A 12,072-nucleotide genomic window follows, 5' to 3' on the forward strand; every position below is an offset into this window, starting at 1 on the left:
ATTAGAAAAATCTGATCAAGCTAAAGTCTCCTTTGAACAAATTCTGGTTCCTTCTACAAAGAAAATCATACTTATGAATTTGGTGTATATTTTTTAAACTCTTATTTTATGTTTTTATATATCTTAATATGTAAGCATATTTTTGTTGTTGATATTTTATAGGGGAACGTGTTAAAACCAAGTGGTAACATTTGGTGCCTGCAACTAGTTCTTCTAACTTTACAATGTATGTTGGGATCTATCAACTTTGATGTGTGTGTGTATACACACCTATCTTCAGTGATTCTCAGTGGTGGGGTGTAATTGACATCATGAACAAGACAATTCTTGATTCTTCAAGACTGTATCATTTGTAGGATGTTAAGCATCCCTGGCACCCTCTCACAAAATAACAATAGCACCCCGACTCCCTGCCCTCATTATCTGGCAACCAAAAATATGCTCACAGCTTTTCGAACACTTTTGGTTAACTTTTTACATAATCTCATCCTTTTAGCGCTCCACTTTATTTATCATCTCCGTGTCGATGGACATTTAGGATGGCTCTGGATTTCTTACTCTTACAAACAATTCTGCAGTGAACACCCTTGTTCATATTTTCTTCTGCTCATGTATGGGTGTTTCACTAGGTGGAAACTAGAAGAGGAATCACTGGTCATATGTGGAGGTTCAGTTACACCCTATGTGCTAAATTCCCCTCCAACTTAGACCCTTATCAACAATGGACAGTAATAGCCATTGCCCAAATTCTCCAATACTTAATACTATCCAATCCTTTCATTATAACCGATCTGGTGGATAAAGAAAAATATCACATTATTATTGTAATCTGCATTTCTCTGATTAATAGTGAGATTATTTATTTGAAACACATCTTTCCTCTTCTGAAAAATACATACTTTCTCTTCTTTACATGTATATATTTTAACTTTTACTATATATGCTTTATAATCAGAATAAAAGGTAACACAACCTTAAAAAAAAAACAACAGGTTATCTTTCAAGGCCTATACAGATGTTGGCTCATTCAGGGAACCTGAGTTCGATCTTTCTTTTTAGAACACCCCTTGGGTACTTTATTCTCTCTTGGATATAGTTTGCAATATGCCTGTCTTATTCTCCTGACTAGATTAATGGTTATTTGTCACCCAGTCTGAGGCTTTTCCATTTTTGTTCCCTTTGACCTGCCTAGCACAATGCCTTGCACAGATTTGAAGCAATGATTGAAGGCAGAAAAGGTTGATTATGGGAAAACTACCAGCTTAACTCTATTTTTAACTTTTATGGACACAGTCTTGAATCATCCTTATCAAAGGTGGACATATTTCTACAAAGAATATAAAATGTCATTAGGATATACATTCACTCCCCTGGAAGAAATGCTCATCAGAATGTTCCAGGAAAGGAATGCTTAACTCAATTAAAAGGGGAAGTTTAGGTTTTTGTGGAAAAGCTATTTGGGGAATGAGGATCCTTATTGCACCACTGACATCATGGAATGTAGGTGGCTGCCTGGAAAGCTCTATACTGGGCTTGCCCAGGCCCTGGAGTCTGTAAACTCCTGAAAAGGCAATATTGACTCAAGCAAAGCTGCCACCAAGGAATTGCAGTCTCCAAGAATTTTCCAGACTGCAGCATAGTGTGATTCTTCTTGCATTATACTCAAGTATTTATGTATTTATGGTATATAGTTATTGTTTTTTAAATTATCATTAAAACATTATTAATAAAAACTGTTATCAGGCTATAATTAGATGTCAAAAGAATTCTATAAATGTTTTAAACGCAAACTTCCAATTCTATTGAAAAGAATCCAAAGGAATGTCCAAATCCTTTAAATGTTTTGGAATTTTGCGAATCAAATATTGCTTTACATAAACAACTGTTATCAGGCTATATAATTAGATGTAAGAAGAATTCTATAAATGCTTTAAACACAAACTTCCAATTCTATTGAAAAGAATCCAAAGGAATGTCCAAATCCTTTAAATGTTTTGGAATTTCACAAATGAAGTATTGCTTTAAATAAACAATCTGCTGGCTCAAACTGAAACTTATGCTGAAATGTTTATTATAAAGTTAATTATTGGCAAAATATATCTAAGTTTTTATAACCTTGTGGAAATTTCACCTATCAAAAAGAATTAGAATTTTGGCTTCAGTTGAACTTGAACTTTATTATTGTTTCACTTATAATTCTTCCAATTGTTCTTTGAAAGCATTTTGTAGTGAACAGATTTGAACTTGTCTGGGAATCAGTTCAATGAATGGAGCTGCTTTGGGTAAATAGCTCTGTGTTTATTCTTATAAAATGTGTTTCATGCCATTGCTTTCAGCTAGCAAATATATTTCTAACATAGGATGAAAGCATCTCTGCCCCAAAGATAAAATATGCTAAGAAACATGCATTAGGAAAGCAGATTTAGAAAATAGCCATCTTGGAGACCTATGTAAAAACTTCCTTCCACAGGTGCACTTACGTTTACTCTTTATTACTCAGGCTAAAATTTTATGCCACAGGGATGTCTCAGTGGATATCAGTGTGGTTCATGACAACAAGATCCCTTAATGCCAGAATAGGGCTATTCCTCAAAGCCTTTTTACACTATACACACCTCTTTAATAGCATTTAGTTCATCACACTGACATTATTTGTATAATCGCCTGTCTCTCTTTCATCTTCACTGACCTACACTGTGGTCCCTAGCAGTCAGCAACTGCCTCTGCTATCTAGCTTTCTGTTATCTGATCTAAATAAAAAGTAACAAAAATTCTATTTGAGCAATAAGAAAATCATGCCACAGAGGGTAAATTGAAAGTTACGGCTTTTTGGATCTCAATGGCTTCCTGGTAGCAATTAACGCATACTAAGCACTGCTTTAGTTGCCAGGCTTTATGGAGCACATCTCATCCATGTTAATGTGTGCAGGACTCACAACTGGCCTATGCCGTATGCCTATTAGTCATACTATTTTAAACATGAGGAACCAAAGCTCAGATTGGTTAAGTAACATGTCCAAGGCCATACAGCTAGTAAGAGGTACCACCTGGATTGGGACCCAGGCAAAGAAACCCCCGGGGCCACAATCCTAATCATCACATTTCATGCCTCTATGACATCGTTTAAAAGAATGTGAATGACCTGTTATTGGAGAAAAGAAAGATGGTGCAGAGCAATATGCCTAGAAAATAAAAATAATAAATAATGCTCGTATGTTTGTAGAATCAGGAGTGGAGGTACACATCCAATGCCTCTAAGTGTGTAGACTATCTCTTAAGAGGAAGCACAGGAAAATGGTTACCAAGGTGTCCTCTAGGAAAGGAACAGGGAGCCTGAGGGCCCAGGGTGAAGAAAACATGTTTTGCTATGTCTCCTTTTGGACAATTTGAATTTTTTTTTTTTTACCATAGATATATATTACCTTTTCTAAAACACAAAGATCAGTTTGAATCTCCTTGAGCATTCCCTAGCTCTTCAGATACTTGTCAGGCTGAAACAGTACTTGGTGGCATTTACTTCATACTATAATTCCTTCCATCCAGCTTCGTTTCACTCATGACAATAGCCTTTAGTATTATAGCACAGAGGTTTCGCCGTGAAAAGGTACCACACTTGAAAAAGAGTGTGAGAGACCAAAAAAAGAAGGAAATTGGTCAAAGCCTATTCTTATGGTATTTTGACTTGGACTTTAAAAACCAATTCTGATTACAAAGCAACACTGTATTAGTTTGCTAGGGCTGCTATAATAAAGAACCACAGCCTGGGCAGCTGACTATAAGAAATTGATTGCCTCACAGTTCTGAAGGCTCAAAGTCGGAAATCAAGGTGTCAACAGGATTGGTTCCTTCCAAGGGCCGTGAGGGAGAATCTGTTCCAGGCCTCTTCCTGTGGCTTGGAAGTGACTGTCATGTTCATGCACTGTTCTCCCCGTAGGCAAGTCTATCTCCTGATTTTCCCTTTTTACAAGAGGACACCAGTCATATTGAATTAGGGCCCACCCTAATGACCTCATTTTTTTTTTTTTTTTTGAGATGGAATTGCACTCTGTTACCCAGGCTGGAGTGCAATGGCATGATCTTGGCTCACTGCAACCTCCGTCCCCCAGATTCAAGTGATTCTCCTGCCTCAGCCTCCCGAGTAGCTGGGATTATAGGTGCCTGCCACCATGCCAGGCTAATTTTTGTGTTTTTAATGGAGACGGGGTGTCACCATGTTGGCTGGGCCGGTCTCGAACCCCTGACCTCAAGTGATCCGCCTGCCTTGGCCTCCCAAAGTGCTGGGATTACAGGTGTGAGTCACCACACTCAGCCATGACCTCATTTTAACTTGGTAAAGACCCTGTCTCCAAACAAGGTCACATTTTGAGGTACTGGGAGGTTAGCACTTCAACATAAGAACTTTCAGGACACAATTCAACCCATGTCACACTACTATTAGTCAACTCTGTGCTCTCCTTTCAGCCCCACCCAGGGATTTCCTTGTCCTGATGTTGGGGCTGAGAGCTGGGTCTCTGGGCTACTTATCTTGAAGAATGTTGCTAGGTAATCTTTGCAAGGAAAAGCCAGTGCAGGGGGAGTCATGCCATGGTTTGGCCTGAGTGAAAGCGCTGTTCCCTCCTTTCTAGGTGGTATCACGGCAACCTCACACGCCATGCTGCCGAAGCTCTTCTCCTCTCAAATGGATGTGACGGCAGCTACCTTCTGAGGGACAGCAATGAGACCACCGGGCTGTACTCTCTCTCTGTGAGGTAAGGTGCTTCAGGGCTCTATGACTTCAGCATGGGCTCCTCTGTCACTTACTGACTTTATCATCACTCAAATTGCCAGACAGCAAAACTTCCCAATTCCTGTTGGACCACCAGGTTAAAGGATTCCAAACTCTAAATGATGAGGGTGTAAAACAACATTCCTGCTCTATTCGTTAGCAGGAAAAAAATTGTTAGAGCTGGAGGAGACATGAGGAATTATTTGTTGGAAACCTTTCATGGGACTGTTGAAGAATCTGAAACCCAAAGCGGTGGAATGTCTGGTACCTCAAAAATCAACAATAGAAACAGTGCCAGAATCCAAATTCCTGACACCTGACTCAGTGTCCTTTTCACTATTCTTTGATTTCTCTGTAAATGCAGAATGATTTATGACTGTACGGCTTTCATAGTCACAACCTCAAGGAGGCAATATACATGTTTAAAATTTTTCCTATAGTGGGCTAGCTTTTCATATTGAGTCTCTATTTCTCCCAAATGGTAAGAAAGTTAATCCAGTCCCCACCAGGTTCATACAGCCAAATGCAGTCATTGTCCAGATCTTTCAGGTCCTCCCCACCTCACACCCCCTTCTTTCTGTCTGGTGCCCCAGATCAGAGAGGCTGACCAAGCTTCTGGTAGTCAGGGGAGGCGGCTGGTTCTCAGTCGCATCTGACACTCTGGCTTCCACTGACATGTAGCAAGTATTCTTGGGTTTTTAGGCGCTTCTCCATGGGTTAGGCAGGGGATGTAAGGACTCCATGAAATTTCCCTCAGCCACCCACCCATTAAGCTCAAACTGTTATTGTGTTACTGTTCTGATGGCACCTCCATATACCCTGGAGAGTCACTCTTCCCTTCATAGTGCAGTTCCTCAAGCTAATCTGGCCTCAGAGGCTCTCTCACTTCTTTCCCAGTCTACACGGTCACTACTGGTCACTAACTCAGTACCAGCATTCACATTGTCTCTTTGGGCTCTGGGCCTTGCTTCTATATTCATTTTCTATGCTACATAACAAATTATCAAAAACTTAGGGACTTAAAGCAACGCAACTTGATTATCTCACAGTTTCTGGCTGGATTCTCTGTCCAGGATCCTACCAGGCTGAAATAAAGGTGTTGGAGAAGCTTGTGGCTCTGATCTGGTATTTAGTGTCTTCTTCCTTCATTTTCTCCTTTCCTCTTCATCCTTTTTCATCCATTCCCTTGCTGCCGTAGAACTGAGGTCCTCCTTTTCCTTTTAGCTATCAGCCAGGGGCCATTCTCAACTCCTAGACGCCACCCACAGTTCTTTGCCACATGGCACCCATGGCTGTTTACCACATGGGTGTTTGCTTTCTTGCATGCCAGCCAGAACACATCTCCCTGACTTTTTCTTCTGTGAGCAGCCAGAGAAAACTCTGTTTTACAGGGCTCATGTGATTAGTTGAGGCCCACTCAGATAATGTCTATATCTTAACATCAACTGACTTGGGACTTTATGACCTGCTAAATCCCTTCCCAGTAGCATGTAGACTAGTTTTTGATTGAATAATTGGGATAAAGTGTGTGTACTCCAGGGGCTGGGATTTGGGATCATCTTAGAATGCTGCCTGCCACAACTCCCATTCCTGGAACAGTGAAAATCTACAGGCCTTCTTGAAGTGGGTGGGTGTGCGAAACAGGTAGAGGGTGATGGGGTAAGTAGGGGTCACAGAGGAAAAAAAAGCATATTCATTAACATTTCTCATGTCACCCTGTTATATTTTATTTATAAATTTTCTGAATAACATAGATGAAAAAATTATTAATCCAAGATGGAATTCTGTTTGAGTGGCAACAAGAATTGTGCTTTCTCTGCTCAACAGCAAATGTTAAAAGTTCATCTAATGGTTAAGTTGTAGATGCTTTATTGCACACATCAGAGGTCCTCAACCTTTTTGGCACCAGGGACAATTTTGCCACAGACCGGAGCAGCGGCAGATGGTTTTGGGATGATTCAAGTGCATTACATTTATTGTGTGTTTTATTTTTGTTATTATTACACTGTAATGTATAATGAAATAATTATACAACTCACCATCATTCAGAATCAGTGGGAGCCCTGAACTTGTTTTCCTGCAACTAGATGGTCCCATCTGGGGGTGATGGGAGACAGTGACAGTTCGTCAGGCATTAGATTAACATCAGAGGCACACAGCCTAGATCCCTTGCATGTGCAGTTCACAATAGGGTTTGCACTCCTATGAGAATCTATTGCCTCTACTGATCTGATAGGAGGTGGAGCTCATTGAGAATGCAAACAATGGGGAGCAACTATAAATAAAAATGAGCTTCGCTAGCTCACCCATCACTCGTTTTCTTGCTACGTGGCTGGCAGGGGGATGGATGGGGACCCCTGGCATGAATCTTCCAAAAATGAAAAGTTAATTAACTTTTCACCTATGTATGTCTCATCTGAGCAATTAGATCATAAGCTTTTTATAAATCAATGACATACATATTTCATATACATAAAAAATAAAGAATAAATTATTGATTTTCATTGCAAGCACTAGAGAATGCTTATTAAAAAAATGACCAGCAGAGGTGACAAAAACCACAGACTAATTCAGGAGAATGACTATTTTTGTTTTATGAACAAATATTCACTTATTTGTTCATTCTTTTAATGATGAATATTTGAAAGCATTTATTCTGCACCAGCCACTTTGGTAAGTGTTGTAGAACAGTGGTCCCCAACCTTTTTGGCACCAGGGGCTGGTTTTGTGGAAAATGCGGGTTCAGGATGAAACTGTTCCACCTCAGATCATCAGGTATTAGATTCTCATGAGGAGCGTGCAACCTAGATCCTTCACATGTGCAGTTCCCAATAGGGTTCAGGCTCCTGAGACTCTAATGCCGTCACTGATCTGACAGGAGGCAGAGCTTAGGCAGTAATGCTTGCTCACCCACTGCTCACCTCCTGCTGTGCGGCCTGGTTCCTAACAGGTACCCAGTCTGCAGCCCCAGGATAGGGGATCCCTGCTGTAGAAGATTGAAATACCTTATTTTGGGGAATTACAGCCTCACAGAGCCAAAAAGACCACATACAAGTAACATACTACAAAGTAGAGGTTGATAAATAACATAAAAGAAAGCAAGATAAGTGTTTAGGTGGTTCAGAAGGGAAAAAGCAGTTAACTTAAGCTGGAATTATCATGTAATACTTGACAGAGGAGGTGGTACTTGAACTGCACCTTAATGAGTGGCTGGGATTTCTACCAGCAGAGACAAAGAGAAAGACCGTTTCAGGAAAAAGGAACAGTATGAACTAAGGGACAGAAGTGGAAACTCCTTGAAGAGCCGTAGATCCAGTTGGACTAGGGCAGCTGTTCTAAAGGTGTGGTCCCCAGACCAGGTGTGTCACCTAAGAACATGCTAGGAATGCACAGTCTCAGGCCCCACCTTGGACCTACCGAATCTCAATCTGCAGGGGTGGAGGTGGAGGTGGCAGCAAGCTGGGTTCTCACAAGCCCATCAGATGATTCTGATGCATGCTAACATGGTAGCATGGGCTGCACTGAGAGTAATAGCAGGAAGTGAGGCTAGAAAGATAGAATGGGATCAAATAAAGTGGAGAGGCAGATATATATATATAGATATCTATAGATATATAGATTAGATATCTATAGATATATATAGATATATATATATTGTTTAATACTCTGCCTCATTTCAAAAATGAAGTGGAAAATGACAATGTAGGAAATTTGATATTTTATTCAGTAGGCAGTGGAACATGCATGGGAGGAAAAGGGCTGGGCTCACGTAACTAATCAAGCGACAGAGCTGAATTCTGATTGACTCCCAAACAAGCAAGGGAGAAAAGCCCAAGGCAGAGGAGAGTGTGGTGAGGGTGTCATATGTCATTTCTATCATTCCTATTCTCTGCCCTTCTTAAACTCATGCCGCTTAGCAGCGTAATGTTCAAGGACTCTTTTGGTAAGTCTAGGAGTAGATAGGGAGAACAGTCTCTTGTCTTCCATTAGAGTGAAAAGTTGAGGCTGGGCGTGGTGGCTAACGCCTGTAATCTCAACACTTTGGGAAGCCGAGGCGGGAGGATCACCTGAGGTCAGGCCTGGCCAACATGGCAAAACCCAGTCTTTACTAAATATACAAAAATTAGCCAGGCATCATGGCAGACACCTATAATCCCAGATACTCAGGAGGCTGAGGCCAGAGAATCACTTGAATCCAGGAGGCGGAGGTTGCAGTGAGCCGAGATCATGCCACTGCACTCCAGCCTGGGGGACAGAGCAAGACTCTGTCTCAAAATAATAAATAAATAAATGAATTAATTAATTAATAAAAGTTGAAAAGAGCAAACTCTGCCAAAAGAAACTAGTGATGCTCTTTAAAATTGTCAGTGGTTTCAATGATTGCCTAATTCTCAGTTCTTATAAAGGGTTAATAATGATGCTAACATCTAAGATCATATTTCCCTTCAACAAGATATTTATTTGTTAAATAATATTAAATACTTCTTTTTCCCTTTTAGGGCCAAAGATTCTGTTAAACACTTTCATGTTGAATATACTGGATATTCATTTAAATTTGGCTTTAATGAATTCTCATCTTTGAAGGATTTTGTCAAGCATTTTGCAAATCAGCCTTTGATTGGAAGCGAGACAGGTAAGCTATGAGCAGACACTTGACTTATGAAATAATGTTTTGGGATGGAGGAGAGACAAGGCAGATTTCAATTTAAGAATGTCATTGTTGTCATTTATATTTCAGCATTATCTTGAAGAGAAAACAATGTATTTTGTATAAAGTAGATATTTTCTCAGAATGTGTTACTTAATGGATTGATTAAAAGCACACAATTTCTTTAAAATGGGCTCACCATTTTAAAATAACATAGACAATACACACAAAAAGAACAAAGGTAAAAATGACTTTTTGATTACTCATAATTTCAGGTATAGGCAGTTTGCATATGAGTGAGACCTACAGAAGTAAATTTTGAGCATTTTAAAAACTAAAATTCCCACTTAAATGTTCACAGAGATCACTGAATATTGAAAATATTAACTAGGAAGCACTCTCCTAAGTTATAAAATTCTGTTTCTATTGTCACGGTTTTTTAAATAAGATTTTAAGCTAGACTTAACTATGGCTGGAAAAGTTTGAATTTTCCTGTTTGAATGGTTAGAGAATTAAACCAGAAAAAAATTCATGTGTAAAGGAAAAAAACACAAAAAACAGTCTATCTTGGCACTTGAATTATCTAAGATTGAACATCTTGTTTATTTATATTATTTTAATGAAGTAAAATATCATCCCTGTATTTGTGATATAGAATCACAACACTTTTGTCCTAAATAATGATAAATCTTAGTTAATCAAAGACTAGGAAATTCCAAGAACCTGCGGCACAAGAGGAACTCAAGACTTAATAACACAACCAGTTACCATGAGTTTGTATATACATGTTTTCTTGGCAAACTTGCCAGTGGGCTTTCTGTTAACTTCAGTGTGGTGGGAAGAGATGGCATCATTGGCTTCTGTCTTTTCTGCTATTTATGTGGCGTGGGTAGTCCCTGATGTGACTCACACAGTGTGTAGTATACATGAAGTGCACAGCGGAAACTAGAAAATAGTTGCTCTGCTTTATACTGACCACACCAAGCCCAAGAAAGAATAACCCAAACTACGAAATGAAGCTATAACCTTTTTTTCCTTCTTTCTCCTGGTATAAATTCTCCCAGTCAACCCTGAAAATTACTTCACCATTTAACAAGCAGTTGTTCTCATGAACAAATGGCCAGTGGAGGTGTATTTATTTCCACTGCTACCTTGGCCTTGGCAAGCATTTCAGTTTCTCAAATCCCTTCACTTCAGTCTCCTTTCCTGCTTGCATCCAATTCCACACTTGATTTTGTTCAGTTATTGGTCACTGGCCATGGAGAGGAGATTTTTAAAGCCAGGGTTTTGTTTTGTGTACCTCTAATTTTTGTATTTCATATCCGCCAGGTCCTGGCCCACTGCAGGGCATTTTGGGTGAATAAATAAATGAATACATGGATAACTATGAGTAAGAACTCTTTGTAGTCTTCAAAGCCACTAGAGTTGTCATTTTTCTACTTTCTCTTTTTCTTCCAACCAAAGACAGCTCCCTTCTTTTAAATTCTTCTCCTAGACTCTATTTTCAACTTCTTTGATCATTCCCTGTGCTCCTTCCTGGGCCTTCTCCAAGTTAGGGAAAAGATACATATTCTGCCTACTGGCAGATTTCAAAACATTTAAGATCAAAGTGAAGGCAGTGCTTTCTGGTTGAACCTTTCTGGCACTGATCCAATCATCAGGCAAGAGGATCACCTAAGGATGCTCCAAAATAAAGATGTTTTGATATTGCATTTGGGACAATGATAAGCTTCCTTGTAAATACACTGTTCTGAGTAAAGAAGCCTTATGATTGATGCATTAGGGATTGTAAGGATTTGTCATCCAGACTTCTACAGTAGTTTCTCTAAAACTCAAACCTGCTGTATTATTATCTTGACTACAATTGCCATTTTATTTATTACAATATAACTCAGGAACCTAATATTTTTATCCTCTCCACTGCCTCTCCTCTGTTCTATTCATTATCCAATGAAGAATTTGCTGCTGTTTGAATTCCTGCTTCCGGCCCCTCGTGCTGATGGATATGCACTTGACTTGCTGGCTTCCAGCCCTTGAGTTAGAGTCCACCAGCTTTATTCCTCTTATCTGTCCCAGCCAGATGAAGGGAAAGCCATCAGGGCTAGGAACAACAGGCAAAACCCATGACAGATGAGTGTTCAAATCTTGCCCCTCTGGGAGTAATAGGCCTTGGGAAACAAGATAATGTGCTCAAGTCATGATGACTTGTAAGCCCAGAAATTCCTCGAGGTTACGGAGTCAGCATTGCAGACTATAAAGAATGGTGAATGGAAACTGACATGCCACCTTCTAAAAATAGGCCTTTTCTTCTTGTTCATTTAAGCATGGGCTCCTAGTATTGGCTCCCAGTGATCAGAAGATCTTCAGGCTAATGATTTCATGTTCACCATCAGATGAAGTACAGATATTTCTTATAGTTTATGTTTGATTAACATCACCAGGAAAAGCATTTGTCCACACAATGGACAAGCCCCTCCCAGGGCTCTCAACTTCAGATTACCAGAATGACAAGGACTAGAATTGGATATTTCAGGCCACTGCTCTCAGCCAGACCCCACCCAGGCCCAGCCTCACCCTGCAGGGTCTAGAGGGTAAGTTTATTAAAGAGTGACTTTCTTATAATACATTTATCTACTGGCACAAGTGGTATTACCTTTGA

At 39.8% G+C, this 12,072-nt stretch overlaps 1 protein-coding gene across 2 annotated transcripts in view; it reads left to right on the forward strand.

Annotated features, from left to right (window-relative positions):
- Positions 1 to 12,072, forward strand: part of DAPP1 (dual adaptor of phosphotyrosine and 3-phosphoinositides 1) — a 55,342-nt gene that overhangs the window by 14,248 nt on the left and 29,022 nt on the right. For both annotated transcript variants that reach the window (XM_055111662.1, XM_003829938.7), the window contains exons 2-3: positions 4,626 to 4,748; positions 9,265 to 9,398. In XM_055111662.1, the coding sequence (XP_054967637.1) occupies positions 4,626 to 4,748; positions 9,265 to 9,398 (257 nt within the window). The remainder of the gene's footprint in view (positions 1 to 4,625; positions 4,749 to 9,264; positions 9,399 to 12,072) is intronic.

This window comes from Pan paniscus, chromosome 3, assembly GCF_029289425.2.
Source record: "Pan paniscus chromosome 3, NHGRI_mPanPan1-v2.0_pri, whole genome shotgun sequence".
NCBI classification, from domain to species: Eukaryota; Metazoa; Chordata; class Mammalia; order Primates; family Hominidae; genus Pan; species Pan paniscus.